The 25494-nt window shown below is 46.4% G+C and overlaps 19 protein-coding genes across 19 annotated transcripts; 8 read left to right on the top strand and 11 right to left on the bottom strand.

The window, feature by feature from the left end:
* On the bottom strand, positions 1-1074 carry V1512DRAFT_256090 (scaffold protein Nfu/NifU N terminal-domain-containing protein). Its single transcript, XM_066914935.1, has one exon. The coding sequence runs from the start codon at positions 906-908 to the stop codon at positions 69-71; it is 840 nt and encodes a 279-aa protein (XP_066774094.1). The 5' UTR covers positions 909-1074; the 3' UTR covers positions 1-68.
* Positions 1075-1101: 27 nt separating this feature from the next.
* On the bottom strand, positions 1102-2086 carry V1512DRAFT_256089 (telomere stability and silencing-domain-containing protein). The gene is made up of 2 exons (XM_066914934.1): positions 1663-2086; positions 1102-1615 (listed from the first exon to the last, which is right to left on the bottom strand). The coding sequence occupies exons 1-2, from the start codon at positions 2028-2030 to the stop codon at positions 1201-1203; spliced, it is 783 nt and encodes a 260-aa protein (XP_066774093.1). The 5' UTR covers positions 2031-2086; the 3' UTR covers positions 1102-1200.
* Positions 2087-2263: 177 nt separating this feature from the next.
* Positions 2264-2692, top strand: V1512DRAFT_250514 (40S ribosomal protein eS10; the record flags this gene model as incomplete). Its single annotated transcript, XM_066914663.1, has 3 exons — positions 2264-2315; positions 2366-2436; positions 2486-2692. 3 exons carry the CDS (start codon positions 2264-2266, stop codon positions 2690-2692), a joined length of 330 nt encoding a protein of 109 aa, XP_066774092.1.
* A 38-nt stretch (positions 2693-2730) lies between these two features.
* Positions 2731-3512, bottom strand: V1512DRAFT_256086 (uncharacterized protein). Its single transcript, XM_066914933.1, has one exon. The coding sequence runs from the start codon at positions 3421-3423 to the stop codon at positions 2896-2898; it is 528 nt and encodes a 175-aa protein (XP_066774091.1). The 5' UTR covers positions 3424-3512; the 3' UTR covers positions 2731-2895.
* A 440-nt stretch (positions 3513-3952) lies between these two features.
* V1512DRAFT_256083 (PSP1 C-terminal conserved region-domain-containing protein) lies at positions 3953-5861 on the top strand. Its single transcript, XM_066914932.1, has 2 exons — positions 3953-5500; positions 5545-5861. The coding sequence occupies exons 1-2, from the start codon at positions 3969-3971 to the stop codon at positions 5660-5662; spliced, it is 1650 nt and encodes a 549-aa protein (XP_066774090.1). The 5' UTR covers positions 3953-3968; the 3' UTR covers positions 5663-5861.
* A 269-nt stretch (positions 5862-6130) lies between these two features.
* V1512DRAFT_256082 (uncharacterized protein) lies at positions 6131-7138 on the top strand. Its single transcript, XM_066914931.1, has one exon. It carries the CDS (start codon positions 6318-6320, stop codon positions 7035-7037), a length of 720 nt encoding a protein of 239 aa, XP_066774089.1. The 5' UTR covers positions 6131-6317; the 3' UTR covers positions 7038-7138.
* V1512DRAFT_6236 (rac protein) lies at positions 7111-8192 on the bottom strand. Its single transcript, XM_066918457.1, has 6 exons — positions 7953-8192; positions 7836-7907; positions 7611-7791; positions 7392-7561; positions 7284-7346; positions 7111-7241 (listed from the first exon to the last, which is right to left on the bottom strand). The coding sequence occupies exons 1-6, from the start codon at positions 7985-7987 to the stop codon at positions 7184-7186; spliced, it is 579 nt and encodes a 192-aa protein (XP_066774088.1). The 5' UTR covers positions 7988-8192; the 3' UTR covers positions 7111-7183.
* Positions 8064-9210, bottom strand: V1512DRAFT_200261 (phospholipase A2; the record flags this gene model as incomplete). Its single annotated transcript, XM_066913184.1, has 5 exons — positions 8064-8398; positions 8443-8526; positions 8575-8840; positions 8890-9004; positions 9066-9210. The coding sequence occupies 5 exons, from the start codon at positions 9208-9210 to the stop codon at positions 8064-8066; spliced, it is 945 nt and encodes a 314-aa protein (XP_066774087.1).
* A 109-nt stretch (positions 9211-9319) lies between these two features.
* Positions 9320-11773, top strand: V1512DRAFT_288557 (uncharacterized protein). Its single transcript, XM_066918144.1, has 6 exons — positions 9320-9528; positions 9579-9632; positions 9685-9739; positions 9792-10165; positions 10217-10397; positions 10441-11773. The coding sequence occupies exons 1-6, from the start codon at positions 9412-9414 to the stop codon at positions 11700-11702; spliced, it is 2043 nt and encodes a 680-aa protein (XP_066774086.1). The 5' UTR covers positions 9320-9411; the 3' UTR covers positions 11703-11773.
* Positions 11774-11844: 71 nt separating this feature from the next.
* Positions 11845-14471, top strand: V1512DRAFT_256074 (uncharacterized protein). The gene is made up of 4 exons (XM_066914930.1): positions 11845-12145; positions 12191-12338; positions 12388-14284; positions 14328-14471. The coding sequence occupies exons 1-4, from the start codon at positions 11946-11948 to the stop codon at positions 14435-14437; spliced, it is 2355 nt and encodes a 784-aa protein (XP_066774085.1). The 5' UTR covers positions 11845-11945; the 3' UTR covers positions 14438-14471.
* Positions 14292-15179, bottom strand: V1512DRAFT_256073 (uncharacterized protein). The gene is made up of 2 exons (XM_066914929.1): positions 14809-15179; positions 14292-14767 (listed from the first exon to the last, which is right to left on the bottom strand). Exons 1-2 carry the CDS (start codon positions 15161-15163, stop codon positions 14445-14447), a joined length of 678 nt encoding a protein of 225 aa, XP_066774084.1. The 5' UTR covers positions 15164-15179; the 3' UTR covers positions 14292-14444.
* A 144-nt stretch (positions 15180-15323) lies between these two features.
* V1512DRAFT_218271 (60S ribosomal protein uL13) lies at positions 15324-16197 on the top strand. The gene is made up of 3 exons (XM_066913623.1): positions 15324-15446; positions 15500-15622; positions 15675-16197. The coding sequence occupies exons 1-3, from the start codon at positions 15413-15415 to the stop codon at positions 16115-16117; spliced, it is 600 nt and encodes a 199-aa protein (XP_066774083.1). The 5' UTR covers positions 15324-15412; the 3' UTR covers positions 16118-16197.
* A 26-nt stretch (positions 16198-16223) lies between these two features.
* On the bottom strand, positions 16224-16563 carry V1512DRAFT_200744 (uncharacterized protein; the record flags this gene model as incomplete). Its single annotated transcript, XM_066913203.1, has 2 exons — positions 16224-16259; positions 16300-16563. Coding segments are annotated over 2 exons (300 nt in total), but the record flags the coding sequence as incomplete, so codon positions are not given.
* Positions 16516-18805, top strand: V1512DRAFT_218265 (glycoside hydrolase superfamily). The gene is made up of 5 exons (XM_066913622.1): positions 16516-17067; positions 17114-17129; positions 17173-17280; positions 17326-17444; positions 17490-18805. Exons 1-5 carry the CDS (start codon positions 16998-17000, stop codon positions 18710-18712), a joined length of 1536 nt encoding a protein of 511 aa, XP_066774081.1. The 5' UTR covers positions 16516-16997; the 3' UTR covers positions 18713-18805.
* On the bottom strand, positions 18732-19963 carry V1512DRAFT_256063 (uncharacterized protein). The gene has a single exon (XM_066914928.1). The coding sequence runs from the start codon at positions 19925-19927 to the stop codon at positions 18941-18943; it is 987 nt and encodes a 328-aa protein (XP_066774080.1). The 5' UTR covers positions 19928-19963; the 3' UTR covers positions 18732-18940.
* A 36-nt stretch (positions 19964-19999) lies between these two features.
* V1512DRAFT_256061 (uncharacterized protein) lies at positions 20000-21308 on the bottom strand. The gene is made up of 3 exons (XM_066914927.1): positions 20843-21308; positions 20690-20784; positions 20000-20640 (listed from the first exon to the last, which is right to left on the bottom strand). The coding sequence occupies exons 1-3, from the start codon at positions 20919-20921 to the stop codon at positions 20125-20127; spliced, it is 690 nt and encodes a 229-aa protein (XP_066774079.1). The 5' UTR covers positions 20922-21308; the 3' UTR covers positions 20000-20124.
* A 379-nt stretch (positions 21309-21687) lies between these two features.
* On the bottom strand, positions 21688-22657 carry V1512DRAFT_256058 (uncharacterized protein). Its single transcript, XM_066914926.1, has 3 exons — positions 22456-22657; positions 21885-22413; positions 21688-21839 (listed from the first exon to the last, which is right to left on the bottom strand). The coding sequence occupies exons 1-3, from the start codon at positions 22466-22468 to the stop codon at positions 21758-21760; spliced, it is 624 nt and encodes a 207-aa protein (XP_066774078.1). The 5' UTR covers positions 22469-22657; the 3' UTR covers positions 21688-21757.
* A 180-nt stretch (positions 22658-22837) lies between these two features.
* Positions 22838-23746, top strand: V1512DRAFT_250499 (U3-containing 90S pre-ribosomal complex subunit-domain containing protein; the record flags this gene model as incomplete). The annotated part of the gene is made up of 4 exons (XM_066914662.1): positions 22838-22996; positions 23040-23265; positions 23307-23412; positions 23458-23746. 4 exons carry the CDS (start codon positions 22838-22840, stop codon positions 23744-23746), a joined length of 780 nt encoding a protein of 259 aa, XP_066774077.1.
* Positions 23747-23802: 56 nt separating this feature from the next.
* On the bottom strand, positions 23803-25464 carry V1512DRAFT_256055 (uncharacterized protein). Its single transcript, XM_066914925.1, has one exon. The coding sequence runs from the start codon at positions 25230-25232 to the stop codon at positions 23856-23858; it is 1377 nt and encodes a 458-aa protein (XP_066774076.1). The 5' UTR covers positions 25233-25464; the 3' UTR covers positions 23803-23855.
* Positions 25465-25494: the final 30 nt, after the last annotated feature.

Raw genomic sequence — 25494 nt, 5'->3', positions numbered from 1 at the left:
GGTCATTTAAAATTTATCATTCATTTATATTTGAATATATTCCTAACCAGCACTAGTATAAAAAAAAATTACAATCGTGGAGCATCATCGTAACCCTTTCCTCCCGCAGGAGGAACATCACCCTTTTCACGCTTAAGCTTCTCCTCGAACTTCGCAAACTCCAGTAACGAAATCTCCTCTTCAGGGTCAAGAACCTGCTCGATACCGGTGACTCCGTCAACGTAGTGCATTAGCATCGACTCGATTCCGTTCTTGAGTGTAATTGCTGAAGAGTCGCATGAACGGCATGCGCCTCTAAGTTTAAGCTGCACAATCCCTTCATCGGTCACGCCGCGGAAATCAACGTCGCCGCCGTCTTCTTGAATTGCAGGACGGATTCTGGTGTCGATTAATTCCTTGACCATGCTAATAATCTCAGAATCGCCTTCTTGAGGCATTGTGTCTTCGTTTGGCGCGGTGTCTTCAAGCATGATCTTCGCGCCTGACGATAAAAACTCTGTTAAAAGCGAGAAAACTTCAGGTTTGAGCACAGCCCAGGAAGTGTAAGGATCCTTCTCAACGGTAATAAAGTCCTTTCCAAACATCACCGACATCACGCCGTCAACTGTGAACAGTTTCCGCGCCAGGGGTGAACTATGCGCCTCGCGCCCGTTCACAAATTCGACCGTCCGCGAATTCTCAGGCAGGATGTTCATTGACGGCAAGAACTTCAGCGCATCTTGATTCGGGGTAGTTGCGGTCTGAATAAACATGGTCCGGCGCTGGGTAAACTGGTTTGGCAAACTGGAAATTCTGTTGCCAGTGACAGATGTGTAAGCAATAGTCGGACGGACCATTGAACTGGCGTATCTTTTCGTGGCGACTGAGCGCGCTCTTCGAATTAAAACTCTTGAAGTATTTGAAATCATGACTTGTTATATGTGGCCTCTATTGAACCAGGAAATTGGGAGAGTTGGAGATACTTATAAATCTTGGAGATGACAGTTTGGAAACATTATGAAGTCATAGTGACAGATCTTTGTGCCGGGTAACTTACGATATCGAGTAATTCTCGAGTTGATCAAACAATTTGAACCTCGCAAGATTGATTATTCAGAAAGAGCAAGCAGAAATGTGATTTGTCGAGACTCAATTTAAATTAAAACACTCTACTCCGACACAAACTCCTAATAACTTTAATATGACGTATAAAAGTACAGATCATTCGTCCTCATCCTCATCCTCATCCTCATCCTCATTATCCTCATCATCATCAAAAAATCGTGCCAGTTTAGGTTTCCTAACTGAGTTCGCACTTGAACTAGAGCTACCTCTGGAAGTAGACGCGACTCTCGGTCTGGATTCTTCTTCTTGGCTGCTTTCTACCTCATCATCCACATCTTCATCTTCAGCCTCTGACATGTGAAGCTCAACACCACCATGTTGCTTTACAGACTCCTCGACTAGCCGTTTCAAAGTTTCAATAGTTTCCTCACTTTCCTCTAAAAACGCAGTGTCGTCGAATCGAGCATTACTCCCAGGTGGTTGCATTGCGATAAGGGCTTGTAACTTTTCTCGTTTAGCTCTTGCCTCATCTTTCAGTCTCTGTGGTGCTGATTCCAAATATTCTGCCAATCTATTCCATTAGCCTATTCTCATACAGAAGGCAACAGTCCTACTCACTCTTTAGCTTGTCGAACGCTACGCATCCGTCTGCCGTCCAGGTTTCTGTAATTATCCTTACTAGACTCATCGTTCACGCCACGTTTCCGTCTTGACGCCATACGCCCCCCCTGCGCACGTAGCTGAGACCCAAATCCACCTTTCCCACCACATACTCGCACACTTAAACATAAATCGACGTCATTTGCCACGACAGACTCGGCAGTGAAGAGTTTCCCTGATCTAAATGTGAGGTATGTTGAATTTTGTAGTACAACTGGCAAGTGAGAGTATACTGTGTTGACTATGTCTTGTGCATTTAAGCCCGCTTCAAAGTGCAATGAACGAAGTCCTGAGAACGTTTCGACACTAACAAAGACCTTCTCCATGATTTGTCTGTAGTAGAATGGGGTTGACTATGAAGACGTCGATGTTAACAACTGTCAGCAGCAAGGTGTTCGTACTACTAAATAAAAATTACCCTACTTAAGCTACACAACCCTAACTACTCTAACCCTACACAATTGGCAGCAGTCACGGCCCCTTTCCAGTAACGCATCGTGAAAGTCGTCAATTGAGTATTCACACTAACTAGTTCAACCGACGTTCATACATCACCAAAATGCTGATTCCCAAGAGTGACCGCCAGAAAATTCACACCTACCTGTTCAAGGGTACGTATTGAATGTTTGTACTATATATCATCGACTAATCAAGTGTGAAGAGGGCGTCGTTGTCGCGAAGAAGGATTACAACCAGCCAAAGCATGATGAAATAGACACCAAGAATCTTTACGTACGTTGGAATCAAAGCCAAAAGACGAAGTCGAGACTAATTGGGATAGGTCATTAAGGCACTTCAGTCATTGGACTCACGTGGATTTGTCAAGACCAGATTCTCGTGGCAATACTACTACTACTCCTTGACTGAGGAAGGTCTTGAGTATTTGAGAGAATGGCTCCATCTCCCAGCGGAGATTGTTCCTGCCACACACAAGAAGCAGGTTGAGCGCACTCGTGCTCCTGCACGACGAGGACCCCCACGGTCGTAAAGAATGGTAATGTTTTGTGTATAGATAGTTCAAAAATCGTCAAACTTTTATATCACGTCAACTTTATTTACGGCTTCAGAGGTTCATTTTTAATATTCAATTCACCATGACCAAAAATTCCAATGTTGAATCATTATTTATTTTACATTTCGTGAATACCAACTATACCCGTTCTGTCCATGTTCTGTTCGTAAAGCATCCTGTTATTCTTCTTGTATTGGGTCTGCAAAAGTCATCAATGGTGATAAAGAAAGTGAAGAAGAGTCTGAAGCTGTCTTGCGATGGTTTTTTGAGAATGGGTTTGCAAACTCGAGTGATTCTTTCCGAGTATTTAACGTGTCTGATTCTCGCTGCTGTTCGCTCGACTTTCTGGAAGGAGACGTTTCAGGAGTAATGACAGACTCGTCATCGCATCCTACTATTCTGCAAAACTCAATCCATGTCCTCCCAAGACACGACGAGTCTCCGAATATACGTCTCGCTGATTCGAGAAACGTTGCATCGTCGATACGGTCCCGCGTGGTAGAAAACAAAGGCAGCAAATTCTCACGATACGCTGGACCTAGTGCGGACTCTAGCTGAGAAAAGAACGTAGTATTGTAGTTAACTAGTGCGTTCATTTCGTTTGGTCTGTCCATCATTGGGAGTAAGATTTGACGAGGCAAAGCATGAATTGTAAGACTAGCTGTGCTTGAATGTCTCGATGAACCGCTACCATTTCTTTCTTTCATTGTTTAAAATCTAATTTGCAATTGTTAAGTTGTTTAATATGTCTATTGCATTAATAGACTGATACAATGTGATTTATATGTGAGTGGAGATGACGTGTGGAGTAAACGTCGATCGCCGCACGGGATGTTTGCACTGTAAAATAAATTTATGGTATAAATGTGTAATATTAGTGTGTATTGATCGTCACTCCACCTATGAACAGGTTCTGCGTATATTGCATCACATCTATACATATAAATCAGTATTAAGTATACGCACATTACATTATGCACACACTATATGCCTATTTACACCATATGTACTACACACTTGCAGCATATCGTCACACGACACCCCGCACTCACCGTTTTGACCCAAATTGAGTGACGTCGGATTCTTTAAGCCTTTTTTTTGTCTCCTCCGCCTCTTCTTCTACTTTCCCTCCTTTTTACTCACTTTTTGATCGTATATTTATCCTCTTTTCATCGTTTGATTTTATAAAATCAAAAGTGTTTATTATTATTAAGAAAAGGATCTTATTCTCCTCTTTTTTAGCTTGTCGCACATGCGGCTTTCCCCACTAAACTTAACAATCTCGCCTATTCACCAGCAACAACAGCAACAGCAACAACAGCAACAACAGCAAGAAACAATGCCTGCTGTATCCCCTATTGGTTCTTCAAGACCAATGTCGTCTCGTCTATCAGATCATCCTGTCCAGCCTACAAATGGCAAGATCGAGAACCTGTCGTCATTCTTCTCAGCTCTCACAATGCCTGACGACTCGTCTTCTCAGTCTTCAACTTACTCAAACGATGATGATGCAGGCCCTCATTATATTCCTGACAATTTTCATCCGTCCATATCGGCTTTATCGTCTCGTCGTCCATCTTATGCTGCAGAATTCTCGTCTCGCCCCCGTCCGTCTGACGAACTGCCCGCACTGTCACCAACCGTTTCAAATCCGTCCGCCGCACACGAGCCTGCGATCGACACTGAACGCTGGTTTGCATCTTCGCGAGCAACGTTCTCGTCGCCGCTCTGGCGCGAGTCTAGACCGACACAAGGGCAAACTCAGCCAAGACAAGACACGTTTCCTGATTTCACACCATATCGCAGCCTGAGCTACTCTGGCGATTCAAACCCTTCTCGGCCGCGGTTCTTTTCAGTCAGAGATTCTAATACTGATGTTTTCTACGAAGACGAGGATGACAACTTTCCCACTCATCGTTCCGGCGTTTTGCAACGCTTATCCATGTCGGCAGGGCTGTCCGGGAATGAGGTATGGAGTCCTCAAGAATCACGTCGTTTCTCTCTCGACACACCGCCACAGCCGCAGCGAGCTTTGAAACAACATGTCCCTCAGTTCCAGGAAGCGCAGCTCCCAGTAGAACGTGGACGGGACCGGGATTATGTGATTCCGTTAAGGTCAAACTTCTATACTCAGGATACATTAAACGGAAACGTGATTCATTTGGAAAATACGGCTGATTCGGAGTTTGATATTGATCGTGACATGAATTATAAGTCTGCATGTATCATGTTTGATCATTACTTTACTCATAACAGTGAGCGCAACCAGATGTTCCAAAACATCGCGTCTGGTGGCGGTCCGTCTGTTCTTGTACGCACCCCAGTCAACCCATCTTACACGTCGCCGTTCTTGCTTAGTCAACGATTGTATGTCGTTGAGTTCAAAGCCGGGAGGGTTGATATATTTTATTTGCCTGATGGGTCAGGGCTTGAGGTCAAGATCGGTGATGTTGTAATTGTCGATGCCGATCGCGGCCGTGACCTTGGCCGGATTACTCACGAGAATATATCTGTTGAGACCGGGCGGCGGATTAAGGTTTTGCAACACCGCGAGCAACAGATTGCGTTGCAGCACAACATCAATACCGACGGAACCGTCAACATGGATTCAGTCAACATTGCGACCATTCTACAGCCGAAACAAATCATTCGTTTTGCTCAGCCTGTCGAGATTCAGCAACTGCACAAAAAGGAATTAGACGAAGAGAAAGCAAGACTTACGTGTCTTCAGATGGTTCAAGATCGCGGACTTGACATGGACATTTTTGATGCCGAGTATCAATGGTGGGAGAAATTTTTGTTGCAAGTGATGTTTACTGACAATACAGGGATCGCCGGAAACTTACATTGTTTTACATTGCTCATCGCCGTGTTGACTTTCGCGACCTTGTGCGCGAGTTGTTCCGGACTTATAAGACACGGATCTGGATGTGTGCATGTCACTAGCCAGTAGACCAGAGCTAGACTTTTTTTTGAAGATCATCATAGCTAGACATAGCTAGATTGTAATATAGTAACTTACCTTTTACTATTTTTTTAGTTGAAAAAAAGAAGAAGAAAAAAAAAAAGCGAGACAGATGGTTTGTGATACACAAAAGATTTGATTAACATTGTGATAATTTGAGCTGAGCGTGTGTTTACGGCGTGTTTATGGGCGACTTTGAGTTTTTTGACGTGAAATAAAAGAAACGTGTTTTTTTGTATTGCTGATTATGAATAACGAACCTTTTGTGTTAAAGTGTATTTTAATATGTGAAATAAATCAAATAACCTGATAAGTTGTTTGTGTATTGCTTGATTTGGCAAATTGATTTTCAGGGGTAGTCCCAACTATGCGGCTCGTTTTTTACAGAGATGATTCAGCTAGTCGTTGGAACCATGAAGAATGCGCGAGGTGTATAACGTAGATTATAGTGTATATAGCCTGTATAACGTAGCTATAAGAAATTTGAAGCGCTGTTTTTTACTTTATACCCCGGATCATTGTCTAATTTGCGAGTTCGACTTCGCAAGCAAAACAACCCTAACCCTAACAAAATAGGTTGAAAAATTATTTCTGACACCTTGATAAGTAAGAAGATTACACACAACATACAGCAAAATGTCAGAGCGAGTATCGAAGCGGAAATTAAAGGCGGCCGAGTTTCGGGCTGCGGCCAAGAGCGGGACCAAAGTTGTGAAGGTGCCAAAGGAGAAAATGGACGATGAAGCGTATGCTGCTGTCAAGGCTGAGAAGGAAGCTAAGCGGAAGGCCAAGAAGGAGAAGCTTATGAATGAGAAGGAGAAAGAAACAGAGAAGGAAAAGGAAAGCCAGACGGTCAAGGAGAATAAGAAGCGAAAACGGGAAAGTGAAGATGGAGAGAAGGCGAAGAAGGTGAATGGGGATGGGAGGAATCGGTTTATTTTGTTTGTGGGGAACTTGCCGTACAGTGCGACAAGCGACAGTTTACGTGAGCATTTAAGTGCAAGCAAGCCCGATGTGGTGCGATTGCCGACCGACAAGGTGACGAAAAAAGTGAAGGGGTTTGCGTTTGCCGAGTTTGTGGGGTCAGACGCTAGTAAACGGATGAATGTGTGTTTGCGTCTTCACCATACCGAACTCGATGGTCGGAAGATCAATGTTGAGCTTACTGCAGGCGGGGGAGGGAGTAGTGGTGCGAGAATGCAGAAGGTCAGAGAAAAGAACGAGAAGCTTGCGGACGAACGACGGGGGATCCAGGAAGTTGCGTTGAAGAAGGAACGGACTAAAGCAATGAGTGGTGGAAGTAGTGGTGATACTGGGTTTGTGCATCCATCTAGACTGGCACAGGTTGGGGAATAAAATGTATGATATCATGAATACATTAAACAGCGCCAAAGGTGAAAAAAGAAAAACAAAAGTACCCGACCCATAGCTATAAACCAAATTGCAAAGTATGATAAAAATGAGATAAACGTAGTCTATACAAAAATAAGAATCGTAAACTTCTACAGGATCACGCACTTTTTCTGTTTCTTTGGGGCTGCTTTGGGTGTTAATACTGCCCTGAACGTGTTAGTATCGCATGGAGAAGTGCAAATCACGTACCTTATAGCTTCATCAAACACGCTCTTAAGTCCTTTCTGTGTGTATGCTGAGCATTCGAGGTATCTACTTTATCAATTTCTGAAAAGTAGATATTGACTATACTCATACCTGACTGCGTGGATATCTTTCGCCATTTGCAGGCCTTGCGGGTATGATATCGGGGTCATTCTGCGTTCACGTAGTTTATCAATCGTCAGTCTATCTTCACGCAGGTCGAGTTTAGTTCCGACCAGGATGATTGGTGTGTTTGGGGCATGGTGTGAGATTTCAGGATACCACTTTTCAAAGTTTCAGCGTGATTCATTATGTCACAAACACAGTACTAACCTTTGTGCGTACATTCTCGAACGACGGCGGACTGACGAGCGAAAAACAGATTAAAAAGACGTTTGTTTGAGGGTATGATAATGGTCTAAGCCGGTCGTAATCTTCTTGACCAGCTGTATCCCACAATCCGAGGTTGATCGGTCTAGAATCGACCATGACATTTGCCGAGTAATTGTCGAAGCTGAATAATAAGTTTTGAAATAACGTAAAAAGAGATCAGCGTACACTGTAGGAACGTATTCCTCGGGAAATGCATTTGTGGTGTAACTAATAAGCATACACGTCTTTCCGACGTTACTATCAATTAGTATTACATAAACAAATACACACTTTAAAACATACCCATCACCAGTCACTACACATTTAATACTTTGCATTTTAAAAATATGGTGAAGAAGGTTGAACAATTGGAGTGGTTTTAAACAAGCTCGAACGAACCTCCTTGCATTTTATTTACTTTGAGCTTAAAACGACATTTGCGCATTGGCGTACAAACCCCGCTGCTGACCACAAGGGACCCGTGAAATCCATGTCGTACCAAAAATTAAGACTACAACAGATCCCGTCTTGGTCTGACTGTTGTGATACTTTATGATACCAAAGTGCAGGTAAATAAAGCATATCTCCTGGTTCAAGTGTAAGTTCAAGTACTCTACACTGTTTGTGCCATTTTTCTGTACTGTCAAGCCTGTCTGGGTCTGCTATAGGCCATGGTATTGTTCCCTTATCTGGTCTGATTGTGAATCCTGTGTCTGTTTTGACGTACGTTGCGTTTTGTACGTTTGTTTCTGTACGTCAGTCTTTGTCATGATTTGCGCGTATTCGGACTAACCTCTGACTGCAATATGTTCAAATGGTGAAATTAGCTTAAACACTTTTTTTCCTAATATCTGAACATGTAAGTTCTCATATGGATCTACCATGTTAAGGCTATTACACTCAATACACGCACATCTACACATACCTTTATGCAAACTAGTCGTGCTTTTACTACTTCCAATCCACAAATTAACTGCTTCGGGCTCAACTCCAAATGCTTCAGACGCAAACCCGACTTCCATCTCGACATCGACCACCAAATCAGGAAATTCAGACGCCATGTTATTATTCTGCGATTGCATGTAACATACGCTCCCGTTCTCACTCACCAGTGCGTCCAAAAACTTCGTGAACGGCATCTCACACTCATGTGGCTTCACAAACATTCCATCCACAACCGAGTCTGCATTTCTATCTCATGAGTCTCTTGATTCGTCGTAGTACTAGACCAAATACGCACCCAAATGGTGTCTCTGAAACGTTCACGGTCGTGTCTCGTAGTTTGTCTGCAAGATACTGCTTCGACCAAGTCTGCCTGCTCGTAGGATCAAGTGCCGGCCAGTCACGCGCAGCAGCTACGAAGGGTTTCCGTCAGTTCATTTATTTTTTGTCTACAAAGTATTCGCGGGTGCTGACCTTTATACACAGCCGGCTGGTTTGAATGGACCTGTCGTAGAAACTCAAGCGCGGTTGGTGGAAACGCGTGAACCGGCACGAACACAGGCGTCAAATCGTGCTGCAACTCGATCAAATCACTTATTGCATTTGCTATCTCGTCCATTTTCTGATGACGTAAACAGAACGAATGAAGCGCGTTAAAGAACGCAAGTCGGTCACGTGACTGTTGATTTTTTTGCTGCGGTTGATTTGCGCGCTGAGTCAACGACGTACAAAGAGTTCGGCCGATTCAACCGTACGTACGTCTTATAGCCTTTATAAAGGAAGCTTTCAACACTAGCTATCGTGCAGTTGAACTTCAACAATGGATGAATCGGTGAACGGGTCAACATCGTCACTGTCGATCACAGACGGGTCATCGAAATCTGTTACAGGACATTCTATTGATGATGGTCGCGTGCATGAAATTTTACAGTCTGATGTACGTGATGTCCGAGTGTGTATATATAATGCTGTGAACTGACTTGTTAGATTGGAGTGACTGTTTTGCTAAAACGATTAAAGGCTAGTATTGGTGCTGGAAAGGTATTTAATAATGCGCTACATTAGAAGGAGTATAGTTTGACTGTTTATTAAGGAATTTGTTGCGTTCTTAAAAAAGCGTGAAAGTTTGGAACGTGCGAACGCTAGCTGTATGAATCCTGTTAGCTGCTTACTCTTTATACATTTACTGACAACTGGAAGCTCAGATTCATTTGGTTAAAGCGACACGCGACAACTTATCAAAGCTTGACAAACGCGACAGTTCATTTTTGAGGTCGTTCAACTTTGTCAACCAAATGCATGACCGGTTGGCAAACTTCTCTCTGGCATACGCGTCTGAACTGGGAAAATTGCACGAGGATTTGTCGGAGATGTGCAAGCGCGCGGAAAAGAACAGGAAGATCATCAAGGACAAAGCCATGAAGGACGAGAAAAATGTGTCGGATGCGGAACAGGCTGCTGAGAAGATGCGGCAAAAGTATTACTCTTTATGTGAAGAGTTGGTCGCACTTAAGCATAACGACCCTTTAAAACGTGGCACATTGAAGTTCAAATCGAACAAAAATACACCACAAGTACGTGTTGTTGTTTTTATAATATGCAAAAGCAACGCTAAAAGAGTCTAGGTGATTGACGAAATGGGGAAGAAAGTCGCTTCTGCTGACTTGGAATACCATGACCGAGTCATCACGGCAAACAATCTCTACAACCAGCTCATCAAGACCTATCGACCTGAGAACATTGCGAACTTGCAAAGCGAGATGCGCCTTTTTGATTCTTGTCTTGCGCTTCATTTCACACGATACAGTAAGTGCCGTTGACTCATAATCCACCATAAACTAACAACCAGCGAACGTGACTGAACGTCTAGCTCTCAGCCACGGTCTGACTGTCAGCCCAATGAAAGCTGACGCATCTACTGACTTGAGTTTGTCAGACTTGGCAAAAAATATTGACATTGACGACGACTTTGTGAACTACATCTTGCGGGCCCGCAACGGTGCGTCACTGGTGCATACACAGGTAGTGTATCGCAAACACAACTCGATCGAGCACCCGTTCAAGCCCGAGGTGACGAAACCGGCCTCCACGTGGTCTACGGTCGCGGCTAGTGCTGCTTCCGTGGCCGGTGGGGTCAATACCGGTGGGGTCAATACCGGTGGGGTCAATACCGGTGGGGTCAATACCGGTGGGGTCAATACCGGTGGACGCCCCCAGGCTGCTACCGCCGCCCCGCGACAGCAAGCGAATACTGGCGTGAACGCACAACCCGCGCTGACGCTGAGACAGCAGCAGCCTCCGCCGCAGATGCCGGTTCAAGCTCGGTCTGCGCCCAGCACACTGCCGTACCCGGCGCCATATGCTTCGCCAATCACGCCTCAATCGCCGACCGTTACGAGGACCATTACGCCAACCGTTCAACAACCGCTACCGGGTGGTGCCGGGTTGGGACTGAGCGCTGCGAGTGGACAGCCGCTGATGCCAGACCGGATGAAAGGTAGGGCAGGCTGGCGCCCGTCGCTCGAAGACACGATGCAGCAGGAGCGGGTCCTGCTTGGGGTTGATGGTGTGGCTGCGCCTATTTTTGTGATCCGTGCGATTGAGGCCGTCGAGAAGTACGGTCTTGACCGTGATAGGATCTACAGCGCGATCGGGACGCACGCGAACATTGACGCGATATACCAGAAGGTTTGGACTGCTGATCCGCTCAGTATTGATTTCGACAATCCTGCATCGTTTGGTAATGATATTTACGCGCTCGCGACGGTGCTAAAGATGTATTTCCGGCAATTACCGGAGACAATCTTCACGAACCAGCTCAAGGCCGAGTTTGCCGCCGCGACAGAGGCTCTGAACGACGAGGATCGGCAGAACGGGGTGCACGCGGCGGTGAACACGTTACCTAATGAGAACTACACCACTTTAAAGTGTCTAGTAATACATCTGTACAACGTGCAGCAGCATTACAGCGCGAACGGAATGACTGCGAACGGTTTAGGTGCCGCGTGGGGTGCTTCCCTTGCTGCGACCGAGCCGGAAGATACGAAGTGGTGTTCTGCGGCGATGAGTATTTTGTTGCAGCATTGTTATGATATTTTTGATCCTGATTAAGACGATTTGAGTGTATGTTGTAGAGTGAATGCAGTTTGAATGTAATAAATATATTTTTTTAGTATTCCCACTTTGGGTTAGGTTCAACCGAAAAGTCAGCGATGACCCCTGAAGTCAGTGCAGTTTGAAGCAGACTCGAGCCCGGCACAATCTTTCAAACTGGCGCCTTCGGAGATTGAACACTATAATTGCACAGATTACGCGTGTGGGCTCGTGTCAATTGTTGCATTTCCATATGATACAATGCGCAACAAGTTCAGACCAAAGCACCAGCGTCTAATACTACAATGCTACCCCGGAGGAAGATCACAAGAGAAGCATCCGAATAGCTCTGAGTTGTCGTATTTGCTGTATTACGTATCTACCCGACGGACGAAGTTGCCTAAAGTTGGGCGGTTTCTTGAGCGGAAAGTGAGATCAGATGTTTGGAGAGGAAGATCAGGGTATGAACGGGTCGGTCGTGATTTAAGCCTGAGCTGATGTCATAGAAACGTACAAGTCACCCTGGATATCACGAAGGCATTGATTGATAAATGTGCAAACGATTTGAACGTCTATGCTGATTTTCTGATTTCGATTCTTACTACTGTGCTGAATTCAAATGATCTTGCTCTGTGCCAGTATACTTCTGCTACTGTAATGTCTATGCAAGAGATGGAGAGTGTTTACGCTGACATGGATCTAGTTCACTGCGTTTTGCGAACATCATGATGGCGGGTTGCTTGTTGACGACAAGGATTTTGTACGCAGGTTCATGGAACTGCTTGAACTGTACATGACCGCCGGATCTAAATCCACAACGCCGCAAGATTCGGGATGGACGTTGGTCCGACTGAGTGCTGCAAAGAGCGTTTCCGCGTCAGAAGCGCTTGGGTCGCAGAATGGTCAGACGCGGCAACAGATCCAGATCATTGCGCCGGTCATCTTGGCCGAGCTGTACTCTGAGTCCGACAATAACTTGCTCAAGCTCGATTCTAAAGTGACCATGCTCGAGACGCCGGCGACGGACCAGCGCACACCGCGGACGTCGACAAACACGCTGCATCCTGCGGTCGACAACGGTGTTGACACGGACGACGTTTCTGCGACGAGCTCAAGTGTGATTGCGATGCAGGCGCTCAGACGGTTGTTCGACACCGACAATGATACTAACGAGAGCCAGATCCGGCTTGCGACGCACGCGGTGGTTGATTTCATAATGGCGCATCCGGGCAACGAGGCCTGGGCCAGGACGATGGTTGATCTCATGGCCAGATGGACGCCAGTGCAGCTACGTTTTGTGATTTTGCGGAGTTTGCTCGAGGTCATGGCGTCGATCTCAATCAAAGAGATCAAGAAGCACTTGGTCATTACGACTTTGGTCGGCTCGCTGTTATCGTCTAGGGTCAACTTGGCCGGGCTGTTGGTGTCGGACGTGTTGCACGTATTGTTTTCGCAGATTTTACGGCTGTTAAATCTGGGCAAAGATGCCGGGGCGGTCGAAATGCGGGACCAGTTGTTGAGTCAATTGGTGTACGCGATTGGCGGGCTGGCGACCCATATTTACTACTCCGATCAGATCTCAGACATGGTTTCTGAGATTTTGGTTCGAATGCGGCCAATCTCAAACATGAGCGACGGCGGGTCGTCTTCGCCTCCGCAGTCGTCCGAACCGCCGTCGACGGCGACGTCGTACGTGCATTTGGACAGGTACATTCGTCGCGACGCCCGGACGCAGCGATTTAACCATAAGCCTGCGCTGCTGGTCGCGCTGAAAGTTGTCAAGGAGATTTTGAAGGTCGCAAACATGATGGAGTCTGGTGTCAAGCGCAACATAGTGCCGTTGAGTTCGTGGACGAAGACCGAATGGGCGTTGATAGACCAGGACGCGGATATAAAGTTTGCGTACGCTAGTGCGCTGCTGACGTATTTCAGCGCCGAGGTCGATCCCGACGCGAGCGGGTTCAAGGTCAAAGACGGCGGCAGGGCGCGCACCGAGTTTTTAGCCCAACTGCATCTGACCTTGTACGATTATTGTCTGCAGCCAGGCAACGGTGCTAACGACTTCCTGACCATCAACGCGATCTTGGTCACGGTCGCGGACAAGCTGGGGTTGCTTGGGATTATGCGTGGGCTGCCGATGGTGCTACGGTTGCAAGAAGTTGTCCACAGCACGTTGGTCGCAGCGCACGCCGGGGCCGCGGACCGGCCGAAACTGCCGGCGCGGAACCTGGTGTCGCTAGACAGCATCATATTGAGTTATTACGGTGTTGTGGCTAAGAAACTCGGGGTTCCTGAGTTAGGCGCTCGGGTCGCAGCCGAGATTGCGGGGCGGAAGGCGAGTGGGCAGTGGGATAGCGGGATCAGTGTTCCGCCGAAATTCTTTCCGCCGTTAGGACCGGGCGAGACGGTGAAGGCCAAGTTGAGTTTAGGTGATGGGTCAGAGGAAGATGACGGGGACGAGAGTGTTGATTTGGGCCAGAAGACGCATGTTGATAGAGCGGTTGTTACTAGCTTGATTGAGGATGCAGGGTTGACGTTGCCGGACGGCGTGTTGCAAGAGTTAGTCGGGGATTGGAACCGTGAAAGCGTGCTACGGGATGGTGAGTTGTATGATTGAATTATCAGGGGCGAGCTAACGAATAGAATCTGATCCGACCCAGTCGTCGATCGCCGACACCGATGGGCCGCTGATTTTGCATGTTGTCTCACGGCGACGGGCACGGCCGAACAGGCCTGTTCGGTCGGCGTGGTAGGATAGTATTAGAATGTATTGCTGTGATCTGGGAACTCGATTGAGAAGTCGCGTAAAATGTTGAAGTTTAAAAGATGTCCTTCGGTTGCGCGGGTCCGGTCCGCAATGATCTCAAACACGAACTGGTGTGGTGAGGTGGCAGTGACTAAACTACAGAAATCGACATAGTAGAGAAACGTAGGTCCGAGGCTTGGTTTTGTGAGGGAGAATTGGGAGTAAACCGTGTCTGACTTTGAAGCTTCAACAGAGGAGTTGATTAGGATTGTGGTTGCGTGGTACGAGTGCGTGAATGTTCGTAAATTAGATAAGCAATACGCCATTTTTGCGTGACCTGGTATGTTAGATTTGCGATTGTGAGATGGCGAAACGCACCTTTGACTTGGTCTGCTGCCATTTCTCTCGCGAACGGGGCAGTGATTGAGTCCACGACGACAGCGCTATACGTTCCGTTCAAGTCTCGTACACTGTCAATCAACCCTGTCACGTCAAATGTTCTGACGAGTGCCATCCGGTCGAGTGGAACCGCGTAGTGGGAAAGTATGTCGCGGAACAAAAAGACTGGGAATGAACTTGTGGTGTCGATCCAGAGTGCGGAAGCGGTTGGTGTTGATGAAAGAAAAGAAGCAAGGGCGTGCATTGTGAAAAGCGTTTTTGTGTCATTGTTTGCAGAGCCTGAGAGCACGGAAAGATTTGAAGGTGGGAAAATTGCTGTGAGTGGCGATGTCATTTGACGCGTTTCTTTTATTTACGCGTAGTTTGTTCAATGTAAATAGAAACAATAAATTATGACGAATATGCAGGAGGTAGGGCTGCAAAAAATAGGGTTAAAAGCAGTCACGGTTGCGGCTTGGGAGAGTGAGGAGCATCGCGAACAAACATTGATTCTACCATCATCGACGACCATCGACATCGACCATCAACCGACAAGCACTCGACCAGCATTTGTCGGATTTGTATATAAACAATAAAAGAAACAATGAGTACATTTGAGTCTGTTATTGTCATTGACGGTATGCTTTTTTATTTATTGGATGCGCAAGTGGATCGGAACTAATTAAAATAGGAAAGGGACATCTTCTTGGCCGTCTGGCTTCGATTGTCGCGAAGCAGTTGTTGAATGGACAGAAGATTGTTATTGTTCGATGTGAGGATCTCAACATCTCTGGAGAGTTTTTCCGTGCTAAGCGTATGTGTTTTTCTGTGAATGATTTAGAAGCATGATGACCTAACGAGAGAAGTCAAATACCACGCATATCTTCGCAAGGGAACGAGATACAACAAGACCCGTGGTCCATTCCATTTCCGTGCGCCATCGCGTATTTTTTACAAGACCGTTCGTGGCATGATTGCGCACAAGACAGCACGTGGTAAGGCCGCACTCGAGCGTTTGAAAGTTTTCGAGGGAGTCCCACCTCCATACGACAAGAAGAAGCGTGTTGTTGTGCCGCCTGCGCTCCGGGTTTTGCGACTGAAGCCGGGTCGGAAGTACACTACTGTTGGCCGGTTGAGTCACGAGGTTGGATGGAAGTACCAGGACGTTGTTGGCCGTCTGGAGGAGCGACGAAAAGTCAAATCGGCTGCGTACTACGCGAAGAAGAAGGCTGAGGCTGCGAAGGTTGCTGCGGCTAAGAAGGCTGTCGCGAGCGAGGTCGACGACAAGTTGGCGGCGTTCGGATATTAGATTTGGGTTTGAAACGAGTTTGATTTGTATTCATTGTACTTTTATTGTGGATATGAAGAAATAAAAAGTAATAAAGAATGTATTATTTGTAGTCCTATCGTTGTGTCTAGTTCTCTCGCCATTGGTGAAAGCATTTAGTGCACTGTCATTAGTATTTGTACTGGAGGCATAAGGGAACGTACTCTATAGAAAGTAGTCATGGGCTCATCCGCACTTCTGATTTGAAGTTGAAAGAAGTACGCCTTTGTATTGTCGCATTCACCATTCGGGCACTGGGCTGTAGTCTGGTCCGCATTATCCCACGATCCTTCACCGCCCAACACGTCGTCTAATTGTTTTCGCTTCATTGGTTTGCGCTCGTAAATCTGGGTTTCGTCTTGGATTGGGAATTCGTACGGACATGTTTTGCATTCGAATCTATATGCTCCCGTCTGTGATCTTGATATCTGTTTATTAGTAGGAGATTATGATTTTATGTGATGTGACATACTGCTAGTAAGTTTGAACAATGTGGACAAAACGTGAGCATTTCGTGTTTGTATTGTTTTTGCTCATAAACAAATATAAAACGAGGTGAAGGAAATGTGGAAATAAGGTTTTGACATGCGGGATGTTCCGTTGGTCACTTCTATAATCTGTTTTTCGCCTTCACGATATGATTGGCATTCGCTTGGGACAAACCGTCCGATCGGATTAGTGTGTGACAAACGCTAACGTGACGATGGCGAAGTTATTGTATTGTATGTGGTGTACAGGTAATGATCGACAATGTCAAACGACGTCATTTGAAGATCATGATGTTCGAACACCTCCTGAATTTCCATTTGTCTATTTAAGATACTTCTCCTTGACTGTTACTATACTAGCATTATAGATCAAAATGACTGAACAGAGAGAGCCAACAGAAGAGAATGCGACAATGATGCAGGCGTTTGAGTGGTATGTTCCAGGTATGTTGTGTGATTATGCCGTTGTGTGATAGTACTGACTTTATAGATGATAATACTCACTGGTATGGCACCTGATGTATACGCCGGGTTAGACTAAATAATCAGGAAACGATTGAACCGCGATATTCAAAAGTACAAGGATGTTGGGTTTACTGCAATGTGGATCCCTCCGACATGTAAAGCGTCGACCCCGGCTGGCAATGGATATGACATGTATGTCTAGTATGTGTGACTCTAGAGGATCAGGCTGATGAGTAGTTATGATTTATGGGATTTGGGAGAGTTCGACCAGAAGGGAACTGTGCCGACGAAATGGGGACATGTGAATGATTTGATTGAGCTGGCAGACAATTGCAAGGACGCGGGCATGTTGCTTTGTAAGTCACTTACTATGCAGTGAGTCTACCTAACGCGAGAAATAGACGCAGACGCAATTCTAAACCACAAGGCCGCAGCGGACGAGATTGAACGGTGTCGAGTGGTCGAGGTTGATCCCGAGGATCGGACCCGGATCGTGTCTGAACCATACGAGATTGACGGCTGGCTCGGGTTTACGTTTCCCGGTCGCGGGGAGACATACTCTGCCATGAAGTGGCACTGGGAGCATTTTTCCGGCACCGATTACAATGCCGAGAACGAGAAGACCGCGATCTACAAGATTTTGGGCGAGTTTAAAGCGTGGGCGCAGAGCGTTGACAACGAGAAGGGTAATTTTGATTATTTGATGTTTGCGGACATTGACCATTCGCATCCCGAGGTCAAAAAGGACATTAATGCGTGGGGCGAGTGGATTGCTAAGCGGCTGTCACTGCGCGGGATGCGGTTTGATGCGGTCAAGCATTTCTCTGAAGAGTACATGATGGAGTTCATTGGCAACTTACGCGACAATTTCAACCGGGACTTTTTTTTCGTCGGTGAGTTTTGGAAGGACTCGCTAGAGGATATGTGTGGGTACCTTGATCGGGTCGGCAAGTACCAGCAGTTCAGTCTGTTTGACGCACCACTGGTGTATAATTTCTCTGAAGCGTCCAAGACTGAGTCGTACGACTTGCGCAAGATTTTTGACGGCTCGCTTGTCCAGATCCGGCCTATAGACGCGGTCACGCTGGTGATGAACCACGACACCCAGCCGTATCAAGCGCTCGAAGCCCCGATTGAAGGTTTTTTCAAAGCCATTGCGTACTCGCTGATTTTGCTGCGTCAGGAAGGATACCCGTGTGTGTTTTGGGGTGATCTTGAAGGTATCAGTGGCGAGCACCCGATGGTGCCATCGTGCGGTGGGCAGTTGATGGATTTGATTCTGGCACGCAAGATGTACGCGTATGGCAACCAGGACGATTACTTTGACTTTGCGACGTGTCTTGGCTGGGTCCGGCTTGGGACGTGGGACAGGCCAGACGGATGTGCGGTCGTGGTTTCGAACGCCGGGCCGGGGGAGAAGCGAATGTTTGTGGGCGAGCAACATAAAGGTGAAGTGTGGACGGATGTGATGGGGTGGGAGCCTGGTGAGGTCAAGATTGGAGACGACGGGTTCGGCGAGTTTAAGTGCCCGGGAACGAGTATTGCGGTCTGGGTCCGTGATGATGCGCCAGGACGAGACGAGTTTGGAAAGTATAAGGCCGGAGTCGGGTTTGGCAAGGAGTAAATTGGACTTGATATTATGACATGAGTTAGAATTGTAAATGGCGGAGTGATTATACATTATTTATATTAGATATACACATATTTCATGACTGCGCGTATCCATCTCTTTCGTGAACCGCGTATTGCAAGGCCTGATTCCGTAATGGCAACTAAATTATTTGGCCATAGTCTGTGCCACAACCTCTATTCGGATGAATAGTAATACGTGCGAGCTCATATAGGGTTGACATTAAGTTGCATTAGAACTAGTCACTAGTATACACTTTCCACCATGGACCGAGTCTTTTAATGATCTTATAATAGCTCTCTGTGCAATTGCCGCCTCTTCTTTATCAATTTTGTCCAATGCGTCTGCGCATTCTCGTAAATCCAGTTCAATTTCTTCAGTCCTTATATGTTGCCATGCGTTATGTTTACTACACCTCCGTTTCTCGAGCTCACACATTCCTTCCGTGCCGGTCGGCAAAACAGCCAAGATGTCTTGCGTAGCGGCATCGCTTTCCGGCTGCAGCGGTTTGCGTTTTTGACGGCGGCGGTCGGGTTCGTATGGGTGTGAGTCAAGATACGAGCTGATTCTGTCCAGGACCGATTTGCCGTCTTGCGAGTCGACAAACGCGATCCAGTCGTGGTCGTCAAGGACGAGCTTTGGATCGAATCCACAGAGTTTAGTTGCTTGAGCGCGTAATTTTGCGTAGCTTGCGTAGTGTGATTTTGCGGTTGCGTAGTGCATTTTCGCGTTCACGTCTTGCCTGAGTGAGGCCAGAGACGCCAGACGAGCATGGTCGAGTGTGGTTAGTGACTTGACTGTGTCAGGCGGTAGACTGTCGCCCAGTGCTTTAAATTCAGAGAACGGGATCGAGATTAGTGCCGCGATGTCGTTCGGGGAAAGTGCAGCGTTGTGCAGGCCGTCGTCGGAGTCAGTGCGATGAGCAGCAATGACGTCGGTCATGTATTTCACTCCATGCTGGACACAGCAATACTTGGATTTACCAACTAGAGCCGGAAGCCTACATTCTGGGAGTAGACACTTGCGTTTCCATAGCGTCTTGCCGCCTTTTGAAGTGCAATTTGGGCACGCGTAAGTGTCGAGTAAATCTGCGTCTTGTTCGTCTATATGGACACATTTGCCGTGGTACCAATTGTCGCATATGTCACAAGCAATCATCCATTGTCCTTGGTCCGGTTTGCGGCAAATACAGTACAGTTCTTCCTTCATGAGTTGCGATTGTTGTGATTGAGGGGACAAGAGTGTACGCACTTCTAAAGCATTAAGACGCGTAATTTACAATTTAAAGGTAACTCTATATATTAAGTACAATTAAAATACATAACCCCATAAAATAAATCACTTGATAAATTTTTTTAAAAAAAATAACTAATAAAAAATACCGAGACCGGGCCGGGTTATCCGGTTCATAAACACAACTGAGGTCTGACCTTAAACGCCAGCGGGATTTGATCATAACACGAGTCCACAAGACAGTCAGTGACTGCATTAAAGTATGCTGACGAGCAGATGCATGCAGTGTCTGTTGGGCTGCAGCCTGCGTACGCGAGTTTAGAGTAGAAACATGACTGACCACAGTCGTTCATGCCGTACTCTTGCATTCTCTTCACGATATGTTTTGCTTCCGGCGGTGGAGGAGCGTAAGAAGTTGTTGATGCTTCTAATGCGGAATATGTCGGAGTCATGTACATTCCTGAGGACATTGAACCCGACGAGTATCTTGTTGAGGAGAGAGATTGTGATGCTGACATTGACATTGAGCCTGAGAGCTGGCGGTTCATATATTGGCGGAGATCGCGCTTTGCGAGATGAGGATTTGCGCCTGGTTGAACATTGAATCTGACGCAATTTGAAGTTGCTAAGTTCTGCGCGAACGGTAATGATTTACCTTCGCACTGAGAGTGGAAGCATCCGTAGAGTGCCTGATTATATATTAGCGATGATATGATAGAATAGTGTAGAATAACATACCGATTGATATATTTCATCGCGACATAAGCACTCAAGGTCCCATCTTGCGCAAGATGATATAATTTTTGTATTTTCTATACAAGGAGAATAGCAAGCTATTTGTTAGTACGTGTGCGATAGTGTGTATATAATGTTATGATAAACAATAAATACCTGGAGCTTCATTTGATCGACTAGCGGATACTATTGACGCTAATAATAGAAGAAATAGAATATTTATTCTTGATTTCATTGTGTGAATTGATGCAATGTGGGGACGTAAGAAAGAAGAGGAAAAAGAAAAGGAAAAGAGGATTTGCAGTTGAATATAACGAACGATTGGAACGCGCTAATCAATAAATTCACACGTGATTTTGCAAGTAATTTGGAGCGAATGAAATTGTTATTGAGAGTAGAGGCGATAACACAGCAAAAGGGGAAAATCAAGACGAAAAATGATGAATTTTGGTGGATATTTTGAAGGGACAAAAGACGACGACGGACGACGACGACAGAAGGACAAAGGAAGAAGACGAGGCCGATTGAAGAGAAGATTAACGATGGGAGTGTGGGCGGCGGGGCGGCTGCTTGTGCCTCATTTAGTACCCTTACCCTTGTTATTATTTCTGTTTAATATGCGTGTTTAATTATATGTGTTGGTTCTATATTATATTGTGCTATTATTATACTAGTATTATACTATATTACATCATATTATATTAATAGTTCCATATATCTATTTATAATACATAATATACTATATATATACACACATATATATAGCACTCAAATACATTCAAAGACAAACGACGATCATTTAAAAATACAATTTCAAAAAAACTTAAACGTTTGATACTTATGCCATATCTGTTTATACTTGATTGCACACCCACTTAGCATGTGCTAATTAAGCGCCTTTTAATTTAGAGCCTCAAAATATGCCATTTCAAGTTAAACTTAAATTGTAAATCAATATTACGTAATTTGACGGACGTTGCAAAAAAAAAAGAAAAGAAAAAAGGGCGCATCAAAGCGGCTCAACGGTTTATAAATATATTAGGTATTTCCTATTTAAGTAATATTATATATTCATCGAATGTCGTTTAATAGTTCTTTCGGTAACATCCGATACGCCAATTCAAAGACTCCTCGTTTATCTAAACTTCTTTGTCTATTTGATTAGTCATGCACTCTCTTTCACACAAAAAACACTCACCTTCTCATCAATAATATTACATCATCCTCGTTTATGCTTCGTCTCTTCCCGTGTCGCGCGTACGTCGCCAAATCAACCCCAATTTGTCTCAGAAATACTTCGCTCGTGCTGATTATGCCTGTCAGTACGTCATTCGAACATTCAATTACGCTTAGACTCTTGATTAATCCCGAAATAAACTTCCGAGAAAATTCATTTCTTTTCGCTGCCTTCTCTTTGTTCATTAAGCCATTTCCTTCGTATTCGCCCCTCTCATCGCCTTCATACTCTCCGTCATTCATGTCATTCTTGTCATTCATGTCAGCCACGTCATCCACGTCATTCATGTCATATTCTCTTGACTCTCTCGCTTCCAAACGTTCAGCTACCGAATCTACCGCCACTGGATCGTCTAATTCAACCCTAACACCCTCATCTTCTACTCCTCCTACTCCTTCTGTTTCTCCTGTTTCACTGCTCACATGACCCGCAGTAAGAATATGATTTGTATGAATGACCGGAGTCACTACCCGTGGCACAACTGGCAACACTACAAATAAGAACCAGTCACATCGACACAACACCCACTCACATCGACTCAACATCCTCAAATCATCCCGCGGCGTCCGGCCTATTCGCACTCCACTTCGTCGCCTCTCTCGTCCAGGCGTAAGAATACTATGGCGTACTCGTCTCACAAACGGGGTCCTACTCCCCGGCGTACGATGTATCCTTCGTTCATTTGGTGTATAGTTCACTACTAATTAGCATTGTACCGTAGACCGCGTAGACACATACTTGTGATTAATGATTGACTGTCTTCAAACCTGTAAACAAACAACACAAATACTAATCACACAGCCCTAACCCGATTTTAGTTTAACCCTAACCGCTGGGACTTTGTAAACTTTAAATGTATTCACCTCGACATTTTTTTCATTAACTCAATTCAACAACGAACAACAACGGCAACAATGAACACTGGCGCTGATGATTTAGACGATGGTCTAGAGTACGCTGTCGACAGTGATGTTCCTGTCAGTGAAGATGAGACTCAGCAAGTTCAACAAATCAATCAAGTCAAACCTGACAATGACAAACGAAAGAAACGAAAGGCACAGATGGCCGAAAAAGTAAGTATGTTCACACTATACCCTACACTACTAACAATAACAGAAACGAAAACGAATGGAAACAGAACTCACAGTTAAAAAATCTCTTGCAAAATTGCATCCAGACATAATCGCAGACTATATTGCGCGGAAAGCAAGAATCTGGCACCCAAAACTGTCCCATGTTGAACTGGACGACGCATACTTGATTTCAAGTCAGCGTATACTCGACACCACCGCGTGGGATAAAACGCGAACTTTAGACACGTTTGCCGGGTTTCTACGCATGAGTAAGTCTATCCATGCACTTTCTGTGAAATACACTAATCAGCAACAGCCGCCGCTCCAGCAGATTTGACCGTCGCATCTGAACTCAAAAGTGCGCCTTACGTCGTCGTGATTTCAATCTCCGCAATCAGAGTCTGCGACTTAAGACGGTATGCCGTATCTAGCATATTATTCACGTACATGCTAACGAACAGCGCTGTGCCTAAATCCATCACAGCAATCAAACTAATCGCAAAAAACAACCTCGCAAAAGACACTTCATTTCTACAGTCAGCTACTCCTGCTGTCCTACTGTGCACGCCTGAACGCTTGAAGTCTCTACTCGACAAAGACGCACTCAACCTGACAAACTTGACCACTGTCGTCATCGACTGCTCGTTTCTCGACCCGAAATCTAGGTCTGTCCTGGACGACGTCCCAGACACGGTCACAGTCGCCAAACGACTCGTCTCCTCTTCCGCCGCCCACGTCGCTTTATTCTAGTCCGCTATTCTGGTCCGCTATTCTAGTCCGCTAGTCTAGTACGCTATTCTAATACGTCGTTTGTTCTAGCCATGTCTTTATTCGTCCTACGCAATAATATAATACAGTTCTATTTAAATGACGGCTCAACACCCGAACACACTGCCACATACGCCGCTACATCTGGCCTCTCCCTAGTCTCGGTCCCGGTGTAAAATACAGTCCACTTCGTCCCATTCTCACCCGGTGGCAACTTGACCATCCCATTAGACCGGTCAAAGTACCACTTGTTCACCACGTTCTCAGTCCGTGACCGCCATACCAGCTCTTTGGAAAACAACCCCACCATGGCCTTGAACACAATGTCCGCGACCCCGGCCGACCCTTGACTCCGTCTTTGAACAGCGAACTTGTCCAAATACGCTACCCTGTCCGACCCCGGTTTGTTTTCCCACGTAATGATCGCGCCGCCTTCGTAGTCCCCGGCAATGACTAGCCCGGCGATGTTGCCGTTCACTCGCGCAAGATAACGCCCTACGTCTAACGTCCGTCCAAACGAATTCTCAATCAATTCCACCAGTTTCGCCATGTCGACCTCCGCCACACGGTCGCAAACAACCAACCCGTTCACAATATCTGGCGTCGGCCCAGTTACCGTCGGGAGCGACATCCCGCCAGGACTATACACCAGCATGACCGGCATCCCTCGTCTTAGCAACGTGGTCGCCTGTGCCGGCGCGCGCTTGCCGTCGACCGGCAGCGACGACGAAATGACCGGCCGGTCGGTCAGCAAGTTATAAATCAGTGGGTTCCGTGTCGACTGCGACGCAGCGACCTGAAGCGTCGTCACGAGTCCTGACGTCGACGCCGGCGACAACTCGAGCACGCGTTTGAGCGCAGTCAAGTTCGCGACGTGGCGCTTGTCTGTCAGCTCATTCATGATGGCGTCGTACTCCTGCTCAATATTGACAAGCACGTGTGCTGCCCCGCGCTCGGTAGACGGAATCCCGCCAACAGGGTCAAGAAAAATAACCTTGTCGAGCGCAATCACGTCCGGTCTCGCCAGTCCTGCGATCCGGCTTGCAAGCTCAATCACGACATCGTCAGCAGCACACAGCGTGTTCCTTGACGCGTGCTCGTCGTACGCAACCGGGACCACAACCGGAATAATCTTGCTTGTCATCGGCAGCAGCAGTAAGTGCGGCACGGTCCACTTCAACCCGGTATCAGCCGTTGTCCTGCTGAACATTGGCGGCACGACTACACTCTTGCGGCCGTCCCGCTCGATCCCGGTCTGAATCCGGTTTGCCAGCCGCGTCAGGTCCGCCATGCGCTCGTGAGTCACGTACCCGGTCTCTGCCACATCGGCCGGATCAACAACTACGACCGGATCGAGTCCTAACCTCGCCAGCCTCGAGATTGTCCGGCCGATGTCGGCCAGCACTTGATCTTGGACCCCAGCGACACCTCTGATCTTGATCAAGGCAACTCTAATCATATCTCTCATCTCGATCTGCTGCGAACCGTACACGTCAAACCCACTCGCAGCCTCAGACACAGAAAACAGCAACTTGTTTGAAAACTCATCGCGCGCGTACTTTGAAATGTACTCTTTTGCGTCACGCTTGGTCGCATTCGACCGTAAAACCGACAAAATAACGTCCCGACTCTCATCCTCATGCTCTGCTATTGTGCTGAACCGTGCTCGCGGTAGTCGCAAGACTGCACGCGCAAGTATTCGTCTAATCATGGGGAAGAAGAATTGAGTC

Source organism: Lipomyces arxii, assembly GCF_038497795.1.
Source record: "Lipomyces arxii strain Phaff 12-163 unplaced genomic scaffold V1512scaffold_1, whole genome shotgun sequence".
Classification (NCBI taxonomy): Eukaryota; Fungi; Ascomycota; class Lipomycetes; order Lipomycetales; family Lipomycetaceae; genus Lipomyces; species Lipomyces arxii.
Note: the sequence above shows the minus strand (reverse complement) of the source record. Positions and strands in the feature narration are given on the sequence as shown.

Excerpts from the sequence above, each read along its gene's own strand:
- V1512DRAFT_6236 (XM_066918457.1), bottom strand. The coding sequence starts at position 7,987 with ATGCAAAGTATTAAATGTGTAGTGACTGGTGATGG. Across the intron at positions 7,908-7,952 it reads TGTGTAGTGACTGGTGATGG|TAACGTCGGAAAGACGTGTA; the intron begins GTATGTTTTAAA and ends ACTAATTGATAG. Across the intron at positions 7,347-7,391 it reads AAAGATATCCACGCAGTCAG|ATACCTCGAATGCTCAGCAT; the intron begins GTATGAGTATAG and ends TTGATAAAGTAG.
- V1512DRAFT_256082 (XM_066914931.1), top strand. The coding sequence starts at position 6,318 with ATGTCAGAGCGAGTATCGAAGCGGAAATTAAAGGCGGCCGAGTTTCGG.
- V1512DRAFT_218265 (XM_066913622.1), top strand. The coding sequence starts at position 16,998 with ATGACTGAACAGAGAGAGCCAACAGAAGAGAATGCGACAATGATGCAG. Across the intron at positions 17,281-17,325 it reads GCTGGCAATGGATATGACAT|TTATGATTTATGGGATTTGG; the intron begins GTATGTCTAGTA and ends GCTGATGAGTAG. Across the intron at positions 17,445-17,489 it reads GGACGCGGGCATGTTGCTTT|ACGCAGACGCAATTCTAAAC; the intron begins GTAAGTCACTTA and ends CGCGAGAAATAG.
- V1512DRAFT_256089 (XM_066914934.1), bottom strand. The coding sequence starts at position 2,030 with ATGGAGAAGGTCTTTGTTAGTGTCGAAACGTTCTCAGGACTTCGTTCA. Across the intron at positions 1,616-1,662 it reads AGCGTTCGACAAGCTAAAGA|ATTGGCAGAATATTTGGAAT; the intron begins GTGAGTAGGACT and ends CTAATGGAATAG.
- V1512DRAFT_256083 (XM_066914932.1), top strand. The coding sequence starts at position 3,969 with ATGCGGCTTTCCCCACTAAACTTAACAATCTCGCCTATTCACCAGCAA. Across the intron at positions 5,501-5,544 it reads TTTGATGCCGAGTATCAATG|GGATCGCCGGAAACTTACAT; the intron begins GTGGGAGAAATT and ends CTGACAATACAG.
- V1512DRAFT_256063 (XM_066914928.1), bottom strand. The coding sequence starts at position 19,927 with ATGAAGGAAGAACTGTACTGTATTTGCCGCAAACCGGACCAAGGACAA.
- V1512DRAFT_256086 (XM_066914933.1), bottom strand. The coding sequence starts at position 3,423 with ATGAAAGAAAGAAATGGTAGCGGTTCATCGAGACATTCAAGCACAGCT.
- V1512DRAFT_288557 (XM_066918144.1), top strand. The coding sequence starts at position 9,412 with ATGGATGAATCGGTGAACGGGTCAACATCGTCACTGTCGATCACAGAC. Across the intron at positions 9,529-9,578 it reads ATGAAATTTTACAGTCTGAT|ATTGGAGTGACTGTTTTGCT; the intron begins GTACGTGATGTC and ends CTGACTTGTTAG. Across the intron at positions 10,398-10,440 it reads GCTTCATTTCACACGATACA|CGAACGTGACTGAACGTCTA; the intron begins GTAAGTGCCGTT and ends ACTAACAACCAG.
- V1512DRAFT_256073 (XM_066914929.1), bottom strand. The coding sequence starts at position 15,163 with ATGACATCGCCACTCACAGCAATTTTCCCACCTTCAAATCTTTCCGTG. Across the intron at positions 14,768-14,808 it reads GGCAGCAGACCAAGTCAAAG|GTCACGCAAAAATGGCGTAT; the intron begins GTGCGTTTCGCC and ends CTAACATACCAG.
- V1512DRAFT_256058 (XM_066914926.1), bottom strand. Across the intron at positions 21,840-21,884 it reads GTAATATTATTGATGAGAAG|ACAAAGAAGTTTAGATAAAC; the intron begins GTGAGTGTTTTT and ends CTAATCAAATAG.
- V1512DRAFT_218271 (XM_066913623.1), top strand. The coding sequence starts at position 15,413 with ATGAGTACATTTGAGTCTGTTATTGTCATTGACG. Across the intron at positions 15,447-15,499 it reads GTCTGTTATTGTCATTGACG|GAAAGGGACATCTTCTTGGC; the intron begins GTATGCTTTTTT and ends TAATTAAAATAG. Across the intron at positions 15,623-15,674 it reads AGAGTTTTTCCGTGCTAAGC|TCAAATACCACGCATATCTT; the intron begins GTATGTGTTTTT and ends TAACGAGAGAAG.
- V1512DRAFT_256055 (XM_066914925.1), bottom strand. The coding sequence starts at position 25,232 with ATGAGAGATATGATTAGAGTTGCCTTGATCAAGATCAGAGGTGTCGCT.
- V1512DRAFT_256061 (XM_066914927.1), bottom strand. The coding sequence starts at position 20,921 with ATGAAATCAAGAATAAATATTCTATTTCTTCTATTATTAGCGTCAATA. Across the intron at positions 20,785-20,842 it reads TCGATCAAATGAAGCTCCAG|CTTGCTATTCTCCTTGTATA; the intron begins GTATTTATTGTT and ends ACTAACAAATAG. Across the intron at positions 20,641-20,689 it reads GCGATGAAATATATCAATCG|GCACTCTACGGATGCTTCCA; the intron begins GTATGTTATTCT and ends ATATATAATCAG.
- V1512DRAFT_256090 (XM_066914935.1), bottom strand. The coding sequence starts at position 908 with ATGATTTCAAATACTTCAAGAGTTTTAATTCGAAGAGCGCGCTCAGTC.
- V1512DRAFT_256074 (XM_066914930.1), top strand. The coding sequence starts at position 11,946 with ATGCGCAACAAGTTCAGACCAAAGCACCAGCGTCTAATACTACAATGC. Across the intron at positions 12,146-12,190 it reads GTTTGGAGAGGAAGATCAGG|AAACGTACAAGTCACCCTGG; the intron begins GTATGAACGGGT and ends CTGATGTCATAG. Across the intron at positions 12,339-12,387 it reads GCCAGTATACTTCTGCTACT|TTCACTGCGTTTTGCGAACA; the intron begins GTAATGTCTATG and ends ACATGGATCTAG.